The sequence below is a fragment of the Euwallacea similis genome, chromosome 34 (assembly GCF_039881205.1).
Source record: "Euwallacea similis isolate ESF13 chromosome 34, ESF131.1, whole genome shotgun sequence".
Classification (NCBI taxonomy): domain Eukaryota; kingdom Metazoa; phylum Arthropoda; class Insecta; order Coleoptera; family Curculionidae; genus Euwallacea; species Euwallacea similis.
In genome coordinates this window covers 198,413-211,500 of record NC_089642.1, presented here as the reverse complement: position 1 = coordinate 211,500, position 13,088 = coordinate 198,413, and the positions used below count along the sequence as shown (strand labels likewise).

At 38.3% G+C, this 13,088-nt stretch overlaps 4 protein-coding genes across 7 annotated transcripts in view; all 4 read right to left on the bottom strand.

The window, feature by feature from the left end:
* Nucleotides 1-13,088, bottom strand: part of LysRS (Lysyl-tRNA synthetase) — an 81,471-nt gene that overhangs the window by 19,075 nt on the left and 49,308 nt on the right. The gene's annotated exons all lie outside the window — the stretch shown is intronic.
* Nucleotides 4,029-6,450, bottom strand: LOC136418403 (gustatory and odorant receptor 24-like). 2 transcript variants are annotated; one of them, XM_066404454.1, is made up of 6 exons: nucleotides 6,084-6,450; nucleotides 5,577-5,752; nucleotides 4,972-5,523; nucleotides 4,527-4,919; nucleotides 4,308-4,469; nucleotides 4,029-4,256 (listed from the first exon to the last, which is right to left on the bottom strand). In XM_066404454.1, exons 2-6 carry the CDS (start codon nucleotides 5,718-5,720, stop codon nucleotides 4,122-4,124), a joined length of 1,386 nt encoding a protein of 461 aa, XP_066260551.1. In that variant the 5' UTR covers nucleotides 5,721-5,752; nucleotides 6,084-6,450; the 3' UTR covers nucleotides 4,029-4,121. The 2 variants fall into 2 exon arrangements, with proteins under 2 accessions (XP_066260551.1, XP_066260553.1); XM_066404456.1 differs by lacking the exon at nucleotides 6,084-6,450 and having other exon boundaries at nucleotides 5,577-5,907.
* Nucleotides 6,857-11,103, bottom strand: LOC136418294 (E3 ubiquitin-protein ligase TRIM45-like). 3 transcript variants are annotated; one of them, XM_066404331.1, is made up of 8 exons: nucleotides 10,483-11,080; nucleotides 10,208-10,425; nucleotides 9,745-9,959; nucleotides 9,488-9,691; nucleotides 9,245-9,436; nucleotides 8,783-9,191; nucleotides 7,198-7,445; nucleotides 6,857-7,139 (listed from the first exon to the last, which is right to left on the bottom strand). In XM_066404331.1, exons 1-8 carry the CDS (start codon nucleotides 10,641-10,643, stop codon nucleotides 6,882-6,884), a joined length of 1,905 nt encoding a protein of 634 aa, XP_066260428.1. In that variant the 5' UTR covers nucleotides 10,644-11,080; the 3' UTR covers nucleotides 6,857-6,881. The 3 variants fall into 3 exon arrangements, with proteins under 3 accessions (XP_066260428.1, XP_066260427.1, XP_066260426.1); XM_066404330.1 differs by having other exon boundaries at nucleotides 7,009-7,445; nucleotides 10,483-10,863; nucleotides 10,976-11,103; XM_066404329.1 differs by having other exon boundaries at nucleotides 7,009-7,445; nucleotides 10,483-10,879; nucleotides 10,976-11,088.
* Nucleotides 11,188-13,010, bottom strand: CstF50 (cleavage stimulation factor subunit 1 Cst50). Its single transcript, XM_066404332.1, has 6 exons — nucleotides 12,796-13,010; nucleotides 12,499-12,686; nucleotides 12,189-12,435; nucleotides 11,989-12,133; nucleotides 11,698-11,936; nucleotides 11,188-11,639 (listed from the first exon to the last, which is right to left on the bottom strand). Exons 1-6 carry the CDS (start codon nucleotides 12,897-12,899, stop codon nucleotides 11,228-11,230), a joined length of 1,335 nt encoding a protein of 444 aa, XP_066260429.1. The 5' UTR covers nucleotides 12,900-13,010; the 3' UTR covers nucleotides 11,188-11,227.

Genomic DNA, 13,088 nt, shown 5'->3' with positions numbered 1-13,088 from the left:
TAACAGTTACCAGTTTTTAATACCTTAAACTTAGCCTAAAAAAGGTTCAGTTATAAATTTCTCCTTCGACACAACCCTAAAAAAAGCACGAAATTGATTGAAAAACGTGGATTTCGACGTTTTAGTGAAGATGATTCTCCTGATCAATTCAATAACAATTTCGCCTTATACAGCAATAACTTTAAACGAGATACTATTTTTGTTCTTCATCAGAAAAAATTACCATAAAACAACCAATTGGAGCGTTCTCATCTTAATTATACTTTTCATGAAATTACAAAAACATTCAAACTTGGGTCTTAATTTTTTTTGTAGCATATGGGGTGAATGCGTTAGGCACTAAAAGAGGGCCTTTGGCGTTGTTGCTATTACATTCGACCCCCCAAATGTGGGATTTGCCCTGGGAAAACCCAGAAAATACTGACTAAACACCCTTCCTGCTCTTCACCACGTTTCTACTCTGAAACCACCATCAGACCTTATTTCAGATGGAAAGTGGTACATGTATATCTTTTTGTTTCTTAAGATATCTGCTGTTGTTTGTGAACTCACTATTCTTCTATTTTTATCTTCATCGCTGCCTTTAGGTCCCCACTAATTGCATCCCAACGTTTCTCTCGTTCAATTAGGAGTTTCGCGCAGGTTTCCTTGTTAAATTCTTCCAGTAAATGTTACTGAGTTCTTTTCTCAGACCAGCAAATGTTTTACATCCGAATATCATGTGTTCCGGGTTATCCGATTTCCCATAGAACACTCGTCAGTTCCCGACTTATCGATTCTCTGCAAGTACGAGCAGAAAACTCCATATACCGTAAGAACCTGTTTTAGATAGTAGTTCAGTCCACCTCTTCCCCTTTGCGCTTTATCTATGCCCTCACATTCGGAATGAAAACCTTGATCCAGCCCAGGTACTCCATCCATCTGTCCGTCCATGCGTCCATTAAGCTTCCTCTGTCTTCCTGCTTCCATTTACTGTCGTTTCTGTACATGTTGAAACGCTCCTTTACTAAAAGATCGATTCCCTGCAATCCTGCCAGAGTCTTCAGTGTAGCTGACGATGCCGTTTGATAAGCACTTGTAATTATTTAGAGCCAGTCTTCTATGCACTTTTTCTCTAACGTTGGAACCCCGGCGCCCCTTCCCACATTGGAACCCCGTAGAGTATAACTGGTGTAGGGATGCTGCACAGCAGTCTTCTTTTGCCGTATCTGGGTCCGCCAATTCTAGATCTTAGCCTAATAAGATCGTTTATCACGCAGTTTGCCCTTATACAGATTCTCGACACATGCGTTTTTTATGGCCATTTTTTAATTTCTATCCATACATTCCTAGGTATTTTACTGCTTCCTGACTCTTCACCATTATACCACAGACCGTCACTCGCGTATTCACTCTGCAGTTTGCTTCCACCATAGAGTATTCCAAAAACTCTACTAAACCTCTAACTAACCCTATTAAAATGAATTACAATATGTCGGTCACCATATTGTCAGGATTTACTAATAAAAACGATAATAATTCTTAACGTTTTTATTACTTTAAGCATCGTAAAAGCTATTTCTCTAAACACAAACAGCTTTTCCAACATTCTCCTAAGCACCAGGGGCCATAGTGAATACACAAGATATGAATTCGTGATTCGTCACAATGGTGATAAGAACGTGTCACCACCTTCCTATGTTGTATATTTTCAAGTTAATAGTTTAAGAATTTGATACGTCATTGTAACATTAATTAATTAACCAACATTGCGGACATGTGGACTATAGGTATTTTCGTCGTGGACCCCGGAAAACCCGCTATAGCAAATAGTATTACCAATTGATGAATTCGAAGGTTACCGACAAGGTCGGCTAATTGCCAAGTATGCACCTCCTAATAAAGGTAATATTAGCGGTCTGACAAATCTTGCTTATGGTGGGAAATCAAGCAGTATAAAGCGGGAGGAGGAAACGATATTAGATGTCGTATTAATTAACACGTCGAACGCCATATTACCCATATCTGGGTGGCGGCTGTACAAGGTGATTTTTTAACTCGCCGATAAAGAAAGGCAGGTGAAAGGTGAGGTCATTTTAAGAAAAAAACTTCATATAGACACATTTCTGATTTCACTTATTTAAGGATTTAGAAGACTTCAACATTTTCTGCGCGTTACCTATTTATTACTAAAAATTATAATAGTGCAATGCAAATCCAGTTCCATGACCACCGCGATCTCCCGACTTAAATCCCTTTGGATTTCTATTTATGGGATCATATGAAACAAATTGCGTACCAAGAGACAACTAACACAAAAGAGCAGTTGTTAGATTGAATACAGATGACTACTGTTGATATAAGAAATTGTCCAGATAAGTTGATTCGGGCGAAATATTCATTACTTCGTCGTTGTGAAGCATATATTCTCGCAGGAGGATATTTTGAGCAACTGCTATGATATTTTTGTTTTCAACTGTCTCATTTGTGTAATTTTTAGTAATAAATTGGTGATATACAGATAACTTTGAGATCTAAATCCTTAAATAATTGAAATCGGCCATAAGTCTATATGAAATTTCCTTGTTAAAATGGCCCGACTTTTTACCTGGCCCCCTTTATCTGTGAGCTAAAAAATCACCTTTTGTTTCCGCCGGGGCCCCGTCGCCCGTAAAGGAGTGATACTATTCTTCACCCAATTAAAACGGAATTTTGAAGGCAATTTGTAGTAATTTTATTTGTAACTCAATTATAAGGAGTATAGACAATATACAGTAAACAAAAACTAACATAAAAAAATATACAGGGTGCCCCAGAAACACTGGTACAAATTGGTAGAGAGTGAAATAGCGTTGAAAAATAATGCGGTTAAGCTGAACATGCTTTATTCAAAACTTGCTCCTTTTCGATCTACTGGGTGTTAAAACAAATGTTTTTTTTTTGCAATTTGTCGATAAATCTTACATTTTGCAAATTTTTACGATTAAATTTAGCACAGGGGAGTTTTTGGGTACGACAAATCTATCTAAGATGTCTGTTTTCACTAACATATAGGTGGCGCCACCTACGCTGTACACGTATTTGGAAAACTAACGTAACTTGTTAAGTAAATCTCGTAGATTAATTTTTGGTATAAATCTGGAAAGGGTAGTCTCTTTTCCACAGAAAAGATATACTTAAGTAAAGTGTGTATCTCTAAAGGTTCTCGAGATATTTTTAACTACATTTCTCGCTGCACATGCTATAGTATCCTAGTAGTAATACTTTTTGATAGGTAGGCCATGATAATATTCCGGTGCAGTTTTAACAGTTGTTGACGTAAGATCTTTTGTTTCAAATTTGACGTTTGAGTTACTTTTGATTCAAATTTATCTTTAAAATAGTGATTATACCATTAATAATTACTAACCAACAGTTTCCGACGTAAGTTGTCTTGGCACTTGAAAATGCCCCGACATAACGAATTTACGAGTCTTGAAATGAGAAATATGGCCTGCGTGTATGCTCAAACGAATTGTAGAAGTCGCCCCGCTGCTGAATGGTATTTAGAACTTTACCCCAACAATAATTCCGGTAAACTCCTGCCACTGGGTGGTGCCAGACGAACCGACAGTGTCAGTCTGTTCATTCTCCTCTTCTATAGCCAAGCTTCCTAATGGTTCTGCGAAATCTTCACTTTCATACGAATTCTCATTTTTCGAGCTTGAACTTAACGCAATAACGTTTTTAGCTTTTTATCGAAACCCGAACACTTCTTCATCACTACTTAGCTCACTTTAATTTTCACTTTTGCGCCGTCTAAGACGCTTGGGGGATCAAGAAGTACAGATATTAACGAAAACAGCTGCTCGACTGAATGAAAATTCTAGAATAACTGCAGTGACGTCTGTAATAGCGATTTTCTTTTTTTTTGACACATGGCCAAAGTTGGCCATGAAGCTACATGTAAACGTCATCACTCTTCCAGCTAATCGTGCCGTTTGCCCCCCGGGCCCCGGATGGGGGCCACGGGAGAAACTCCGCAGATTCACGCTGGGCGTTGAACGTGGTAAAATAATCATTAAAAACTAGGTATTTCCTTTTTATTTATAAAATGTTGACCAAACTAAGATTGAATTTAAATTCTAAAAACGAATTAGTCTTTAGATTTTTAGTTTAGTTTTATTAAAAAAACTAGAGGGTTGTAAAGTCGAGTTGCTTATTTCTCCATCGCCCGCAGGAATACTTATCTGGAACTGAAGAAGCACCACTAAATAGGTCACCATTGTTGCTAGAAGCTAAAATTCAAGTAAATTAATCAGTGAATCGTTTTTCCTTTGAAAACTTACTGATTTAAACAAGTTCCTGTTAACGTCGAAGAAGCCGCAGAGACACATGTCTGTGGGATTCATTTCTGTAGCTCTCAAGAACATGTTGATCTCCTGCTGAGCATCTTCGCTCAAAAACGATAACTCGACTAGGAGGATTTTCTTTTGAAAATAGGTCCGAACCTTAACGTCCACAATTTAGTCGTTGCGCTCTAAAACGTCTTAAAATAAAGTTCTTACGCAAGAAGAAGCGTAATGGGCTTCATCGCATATAAAGTAGAGCATGACCACTGCAGATATCCCAGTTATGGCCAGTCCGATGTCCTTAAATCCCATCCCCTCTTGGATTTGAGACAGCAACCCGTAGACCGTGAGAGTAATTACAAAGAACAAATAGAGGCACAGGAAAGTTACTTGGTACCCAAAGGCATTTCCCACGTTTCGAATGATTTTACTGAGCATCATCCATAAAGACCTGTAGTCAGCAACTCTCTCCGAGTGCTCAGCGTTCCTTAAGGCGACCTGAAACTCTTCCGCTATGGATGTTGCCACGGTCCCGATAACATCGCAGTAGATGTACCAAGCTCCCCCTATTATGTAGGTCACTACGTTCACGTAGCAGTAAGGAATTACCTATTAATTAAGCTGTAAGAAGATTTAATAGGGAGATGTTAAAGTCCTCGACCTGGTAGCTGACAGTGTCCGCCATAGAGAAATGGGTAATCACCATAATACCGCAGCCCAGAATTAAAAGCATGCTGATGATAATCATGGGTTTAGTCCCCATATCGAGAAAAATGCGCTTCCTGAAGGTCCTGGTGTAAATTCTCTCGAAAGTCACGAACTGAGTGAGCACCTCGGCCTGTTTTCCCGCCTCATAGAACGCAATCAAATTTACCACGATGGGCAGGAGATAGACGGTGAAAAGATAATCGACTACTGCCTCCTCAAATCGGCCTTCAGCGTTCCTGGTTATGGTAATGTTGAAGTATCGCAAATATCCCAGGAATCCCATGATGGAGCAAAGCACCAGGAACGAGTAAATGATCCACTTAGCCGTTGAAGTGAATATCGAACCGTACTGAGTAACAGGCAAAATCCCCAACAACCTCATTGTAATGTAGACAGGTTTCAGGGCTGCAAATATCCTGCTGTGCATTTCTCCATTCTCGTCGAAAGCCTCAAGGATATCCGAGATGGTTCCGTTGGAGTATTTTGGAGGAGGAGCTGGAGCCACCTACATGAAAGAATTTCAACTCAAAAGTTTCCTGATTGGTGGTAGTGAAAGACCTTTGTGATGGAATTTTGGTTTCGGTTCTTGTAAAATCCTCCTCCATTCAGATAAAAGGTTTGGTCGTGTGATTCCTGGAAATTGCTGTCCAGAACACTCACCAGTCCAGGCGCTAGAGCTGTGCCTGGTGGTTGGCTATACATTTTCCTGGTGGGTCAACTGATGTATCAATATACTGGACTGAAGGAGTTTGGATGCCAGGTACCTTTCAAGTTTAAGCTGTGTGGACAAGAATCAATAAGTCAACAGGAGATAGCTAAGAAACGTATCAAAAGCACATTAATTATCAAGTCTGCAATATCTAATCAAGGTGAGTCCAGTTATAAAAGACAAAATGATCTAAAGCTTTCTTAATGGTTCAATAAGTGACATTTTTCTAATGATCGTCTGGATGAACACATTAAGATATCGCGTGTCATATGAAAGGTGCCTTTCTTGCATGAATTTTCTTGCTTCAGCAAAATACAATTTTACTAACACATCCTATAGGCACATAAAATACTTACCCATTACACACAATTTTTCAACGTATAATCCACAAACCACAGTTACAAAAATAGATGTTAAAAACTGAATTCAATTATAATATGCTGGGAATATTTTGTTGAAAACTCTAAGCACTTCCACGCACGACCACTGACTTCCGATTGACCATAGAACGTTCGAATTTGATCTTTTAGCTTACGGCGAGACACAATTTAATTATTGAGGCCCAGAAAACAGGTCAAGTTCTTAGCAGAAATAAAAACTCATTAGTAACAAGGTATGGACTTTTTGAAAAATTAATTCGTTTTCTTTTAAAACGCTCAATTTCTGGGATAAGGTCAAGCCACGAGATTGACGGATTTCGGAACCAAAATTGGTTAAAATAAATTCAATTTCGCCAAAAAAACCTCCCTACTTTATAATAGTAACTATTAAGTCAAATCAACAAAATTTAAATTCACAAATTCAAATTTTGGCGCCATGGAAATATATCAATAGCTGTCAAATATTGGACTTAATTTATTAGTCGGAAAAGAATAATCCTTAACCCGAAAACTCTGCTCTCTTCTCATTACTGTCTTACACATTAAATTAGACAGAGAACGGAATGCCTAGATTTGTCGTAGCTCTCTACAGACTCCTCAACATTTCATTGACCAATTATTCCCGCTCTTCATATAATATGTGGCTAGATTTAAATTCTCAATATGTTTTATACCTCTACTAATTAAGGCAATGATTTACTTTTCCCCCAAATAATCAATCAAACAAGTATTTTTCAAATATACTATTGAACTAAAAAACTTCCAATAAAAACCTCAAAGTGTAAATTGATAATGCGAATTGGAACGTGAGCGTCCGCACTCAGAATGTTCCAGAATGTTGCCGCAACACGACCAATGACGTTTCCCCGGATGCCCTTCATGTCCATGTCCACAGCCTTTATACCCACCGGGCATTCTCCCTTCACAGCCACAAGTGGCCTCTTTGCTGCCTCCACTGGAACAAAAGCTGCAACAATGGAAGGCGCCTTTATGAGGTCTGCAGCTTCGCACTGTTATAGGAAATGGACTGCCCTATAACAGAGAATTCTCATAACAATTATGAACTTGGCTATTGTGATGTTGCTCTTGCCTGGATATGTTCTCCATTGACCTTAACAATAAATGCAAGTTTTCCAGGAACATCAGGCACAAAAGAAATAGCATAAGTCCCATCTCTTTGGTCAGAGACATTTGAGACAAGAGACCTTGAAACCCCTGCAACTCGAAGCTGAATTTCAGCAGTAACATTCTCACCCCCCCTTTCCAAAGGGTGCTCTTTAGTGTCTCGGGTTTCAAGGGTTACTGTTACCTTTTTGCCAGCTCTAAGGTTTTGTAAATCTAAAAATATGCTCTAAAGTTATATAGATTTATTCATTTAATCATAATAATGCAATTAAAATTTGACTCCTTCATAGTGCAGCATTTGCAATTTTCTGTGGGGACCAGAAGTAAATCCCCCCAACAATCCATTCTTTCGAATAACTCTGTGACAAGGTATTAGATAAGCAATAGGGTTCTTTCCAACTGCATTGCCAACGGCCCTTACAGACTGTGGATGGCCAATTGATTTTGCTATATATTCATAACTTACAGTTTGACTAAAAAAACCATTTTAGATGGATTTATTCAAATAATAACAAATTTTACCCCATTTTTATTTGCAACAGAGCCTTCCAAACTGAGATTTCAAAGTCGGTGCCTACTAATGCAACATTGAGGTTTGTCAGGGGTTCGTAGTCTTTTTTATAAGTTAGTTCGCAATGTTTAAATTTTTCTTTAACCAGTTGCAGACACTGGGTTAAGTCTTGATCAAAAAATTTTAAAAAACACAAGTCTTGTTTGAAGAAAACTGCAATGTAGTTGCCAAATGGGCTCTCCTTGGAAATGTAGTTTAAGTATAACTTGTCGGGGTGGTTTTTTAAATTAAAAATTCGAATTGACGAGATTTCTTGGCTTAAAAATTCCATTTCTGCGTTATTTTAATTGATATGCAACGGTTTAAAAAACATAAATAAAAATATAACCTCAAATTTGAAATGGATATTATGTTGGTGGAAAGAGCGCTGATAATATATTTCTATCCTAATCTACAGCGTGGCATTGAAATAAAATGACAATATATTACCCAACATCTGATTAATATATCCACAGTTAATCTTGTAGTGTTGTTGGTGTAAACTATGTAAACTATATAAAATTATGACATTATAAAAAGAAAATTGTCGCCAATGATTTCCACAAATCACATATCGATTGAAATATAGTTAAGGTTGAATGATAAAATTTTTCGCATATTATAAAATGCCATATTCTCTACGTGCAGGTAATTTGTCCAGTGTGTTATTATTGGATTGTTAAAATTCCCACAGCTAAATGTTTGGGAAATCACATACATTATACACACCACTGGTGTAAATTATAAACGTTCAAAAAATCTTCTATAGACAGATCCGGACTGCAAACTTTTTTTTAGACGCAGACTAAAGATCATTTGTAATCTATTTGTCTTACTCACAGAGCTTTTCAAAAGGACCTTTTTCGGAGGTTGAAAACATAATTGAAATCTCTTATTATATAAAATCAAAACATGCGCAAAAAATAATTTTTAAAGCATTAGAAATGTATTTGATTTGAGCTCGCTTTTCCAAAAAAAATATCCCTACCATAATTCTCACCTTTTGAATCGATCCTGCAATGCTCCGCAGACACGCTCTGCGTTGTTAGAACTCCATAAATATTAAACCCACTCTTGGAGTCTTTTACAGCCTCTTCAGATAAAAACTGAATACTATCTGAATACTTCATTAGAGGTGTTGGTTCCAAGTTATCGCAGGCCTCGATTTTATTGATCATCGGTTTGATGAAACTCAGGATTTCAACGTCTGAGCCTTCGTTGAGCAAATCGTCCAGAAAATAAGAAATGTCTCTGGCGTCCCGTATTTTTCTTTGCAGACGCAGTTTTTCCTGCGTGATTTGCAGGATTTTTTCTTCTCGTATTTGCCTGATTTGTTCCAGGAGATGAATCTTGTGCTCTTCTATGGATTTCATGTATTCTTCGATGAATTTTTCTATTTCTAATTGGATCTGTTAAAAAAAATTGCGTGCTATTGAGCATTGACATGTCGGTCAATACGAACTTTACTGCAATCTGCATCAATTTTCTTAGATGTAGCGCTAAGAACGCTGGTATCAATAGCTGTCTTCTCTATTAAAGCTTTAGCTTTATTTGCAGCCATTTGCAGGCTGACGATATGGGTCTTCGCTACTTTATGAACGGGCTCGCACATGTGGTTTCTATGAAAAAGAGAAGCACATTCCCTGCATAACACCTATAGGACGTAAAGTTTACCATTAGGAGAACAAGAGTAAGAATTTCCCACCTGATAACACGTGGAGCAAAATAACGCTAACTCAGCTTCAGGATGTTGTATGCACATCACTTGTCTGCGAATCTTGGTAATGCCCTTTTCCCTGGCATTATCTAAACCTAGTACCTCGTGAGAGGCCGAAGTCTTCTGTCTGAGATGTATTTGTTCGCATTCAGAGCAAAAACTTATGGCGCAGTCCATGCATCTAGAAGTCGCCTAATAATCAAGAAAAACAGCATTGATATAATAGTAATTTTTTTACAACTTACGGTTACTTCATTAGAGCACAAATCACACAGCAAATGTGTGGAATCAGAATTTAAGGTGGCCAGTACCATTTGATGTTGAAGGGAGTAATTAGGGGGCAGAAATTGCACTCCATTATGGGGGATTTCTGCACGATATCCGCAGGAGGGACAATTAATATGGCGCTTAGGCCCGTCATCTATTGAGCTACTAAGGTTTCTGGAGTGTAATTTTCTTCCTATATAAGTAGCAATACGTTACATAAAGGAGGATATTAAAGTGATCTATAAATATCTCGCATACACCCCTATAAAACTCTGTATGATATGCAGGCTATAAATAACCCAAAATGCTTCAAGCTATTGAAAATCCCATAGGAATTTACTGCGGAAGGGCTTCTTGAGCCATCATTAATTTTAAAGCTAATGGAATGGTTTTAGTCTGGCTTCCGGGATTTTTTTTTAAATGTTCAAACAAATCTATTACCATGCGACTTCTCTGCGGGATTAAACTGCTTTTTCTGATGCTCCAAATTTTCCAGACACTTTAGACAAAACGTGTGCAAACAGGGCAAAACTCGAGGCTCGACGAATTGATTTTTACACATGGGGCACTTAAATTTAGTGCCTTCTTGGAACGAGGGACCAATCACGCTTTTGGCACGGGGGCTTACTATTGACCTCTTGGTATCGAGGGGACTTGATCTAGGCATTAAAAGTATTTCGAAATACTAAATTCGGAGAGGAATCATGTAAACTTACTTGGACCTTTGGTGGTGGTTGGTTTTAGCAGGTGATTCTCTAGTGCATTTCTTATTAGGAGAACTCGCGCTTTGACGTCTTCTGGTGAAGCTTCCGAAGATGTAGGAGATTCTCTCTATGTCCATTCTAGGATAGGGAAAAGTGGTGGAATCGTTTCTCATTTATTATTAAGATTGAAGTGAGTAATGATCTCCTGTTTCTTTCTGTACGCGTTGATTAACGCACCAAAATAGCTACAAATTAAATGTGTTGTTTCATCATTTACGACAATACATTTCTGGTGGAATATCGAATAGTAATTAGGCAATGTCAGGCATGGAAAACTAGTTAATATTCAGAGCAAAAAGACTGAATGTAGGCTTCAAGGAGGGTTCCAGATTTCTGCATTTCAATGGCGCTAAACGTGAAGTAAATAGAAAAAAAAGTGATACAAGGTCTTCTAAATTTACCCGATCAATGACTAATATACGCTGAAAAGTCTAACTGTACTTACCTGGCTTACTCCTATTAATAGAACACAGATTTCAAACACGCTGCCAATATCCGAGAGGTGCAAATATGAATCACACGTAAAGTTCGCTTTCAGACGTTTCCCGTCACGACGCCCTTAACGAATGCGGCGCTATCGTGTTTATTTCTGCTCTCGCACGTTACAAACGTGTTAAATTTAACGCACATGCCCGTCTCTATTTCAAATTAAAACACTTTCCTATCTAAAGTACGTTTTATTTGCAATACTTAAAGGTTACAACGTAGGGGTTCTTCTATACCAAAACCGCGCTCGGAAATCATCAGAACACGTCAAGAATGCAGCCTGAGTGGGCGAATGCGCAATCAGTCTTACCGCCCCATTGTGCCCTAAAGACATCAGTTGCTTCCTTGACGCGTTTCTCGAGTTCCAGGCGCATAACGAAGTAGTGGCCTCATCAGGGAACAAAACGTAGTCCTCGCTGTGATTGAATACGGCCTGAGCTTCGTATTCTTGTTTCCCCGTCGTGCCTGCTCCCGTATAGGCAATCAAACATCTGCTGGTAGACAATTCCCACAGCTTACAAATGGAATTTTTGCCGGCTGATAAGAGATATTTGCCGTTGCGTGAAAACATCACTGAACATATATCGAAACCATCATGGGCTTTGGCGAAAGTGTTGATACATCTGAGGGATAAAAGAATATATTAAGGGGATAACTCCAGAGGAGATTAAACCACTGAACCTATTAGAAACTCCGTCCCATAACTTTATAGCTCCGTCCTTGCTGCAACTAGCAAAGACTTTAGCATCTAATGACCATTTTAAGCTGGTGACCATTTGGGTGTGCTGCTGGTTTGAGAAAGGACATACAAAGCACTGAAGAGTGTTTACATCATAGAGACGGATTACTGGATGATGGGTGGCAACTAATAAATGATCTCCACTTGGATGGAAGGAGAAACACTTTACTGGCTCACATTCCTAAACAAACTTTATCATTTTTAAACTCAAATAATAAAAACAACAAACTAACAGAGATAGTTTTGAATGCCTTCTTCACACTTGGTTTGGATATGTCAAATAATTTGATACTGTGGTCTTTAGACCCAGAACATAGTATTGGTTCTTTTGGATGGAATTCTAGACACGTCACTTCTTCCATGTGATCATAAAGAGTTCTAAAAATATTACAATATCAGAAAAATTGCAGATAATCCAAATCATTAAACATGCCTTATAACTGGATGACCCTGCTGCTCTACAGCCCTGGACGGATCCAGCTCATCTGGAGCAGATTTAGCCAACATCCTGTCCACATCCAAAATCTTAATACTTGCATCTACACTGCCAGTAGCAATTAGCTGACCATCATTGGAAAAACAGCCAGCCCGGCAATTTCCTTTATGTGAAGTTACATATGCTGTCTCATACAGAGCAGGTTCAGGAGCAATTGTACTTGAGTCAGTTTCAAATTCCAGGTCTATAAGTCAAGGAAGACAAATGGGCTTAGACATACTTAAGACTTCTTTAAAGTTAAACCTACCTAATCCTGGCCCTATTTGATTGTTTCCAATGGCGATGTTTTTGGGCCGGTCTTTTCTCTCAGGCTCATGCTCCAAACCTGCTAACACAATTTTGAAAAGCCGATCGCTTGGAGAACAGGCTGGTTCTGCTAAGACAGCCTGAGCAAGGTTTTGACCCAGTTGCTGATGACCATCATAAAACAGCTGACTAAAATAGGGGATCTTTGCAACTTCAAAACCATTCCATGGCAAATGATTCCAATGACAAATGAGGAATGAAAGCTTATACATTTCAGAGATGTTTCTCAATAGTTTACCTAATGATGAGACGATACATGAATTCACGGCTCTTGATGATGTTCCTAGTGTCAGGATCCTCCTCATTATGTGAAGTGTTGTTAAAAGAATTGGAGTTTGTCATTTTCGTGTTTTTAGCGGATGATATTAATTGAAATAACAAAAACTTTTAAAGCAGTATTTGCAGACTTGATAAATTGGTGGGTATATAATTCGATTGACGTCCACGTATAGGCATAAAACGGGAAGTTTTTTTATGGAGAATTGAATGTAATTCACTTACAAATAGTAAAACTACATAAATTCGGACAGT

Coding starts and splice junctions, on each gene's coding strand:
- LOC136418403 (XM_066404454.1), bottom strand. CDS start 5,720: ATGTATAGCCAACCACCAGGCACAGCTCTAGCGCCTGGACTGGTGAGT. Junction 5,524..5,576: donor ACCAAAATTCCATCACAAAG/GTCTTTCACTAC, acceptor TCTTTCATGTAG/GTGGCTCCAGCTCCTCCTCC. Junction 4,920..4,971: donor CGGACACTGTCAGCTACCAG/GTCGAGGACTTT, acceptor CTTAATTAATAG/GTAATTCCTTACTGCTACGT.
- LOC136418294 (XM_066404331.1), bottom strand. CDS start 10,643: ATGAGAAACGATTCCACCACTTTTCCCTATCCTAGAATGGACATAGAG. Junction 9,692..9,744: donor TGTGCTCTAATGAAGTAACC/GTAAGTTGTAAA, acceptor CTTGATTATTAG/GCGACTTCTAGATGCATGGA. Junction 9,437..9,487: donor TTTGCTCCACGTGTTATCAG/GTGGGAAATTCT, acceptor TACGTCCTATAG/GTGTTATGCAGGGAATGTGC.
- CstF50 (XM_066404332.1), bottom strand. CDS start 12,899: ATGACAAACTCCAATTCTTTTAACAACACTTCACATAATGAGGAGGAT. Junction 12,687..12,795: donor ATGTATCGTCTCATCATTAG/GTAAACTATTGA, acceptor CCCCTATTTTAG/TCAGCTGTTTTATGATGGTC. Junction 12,436..12,498: donor TCAAATAGGGCCAGGATTAG/GTAGGTTTAACT, acceptor CTTGACTTATAG/ACCTGGAATTTGAAACTGAC.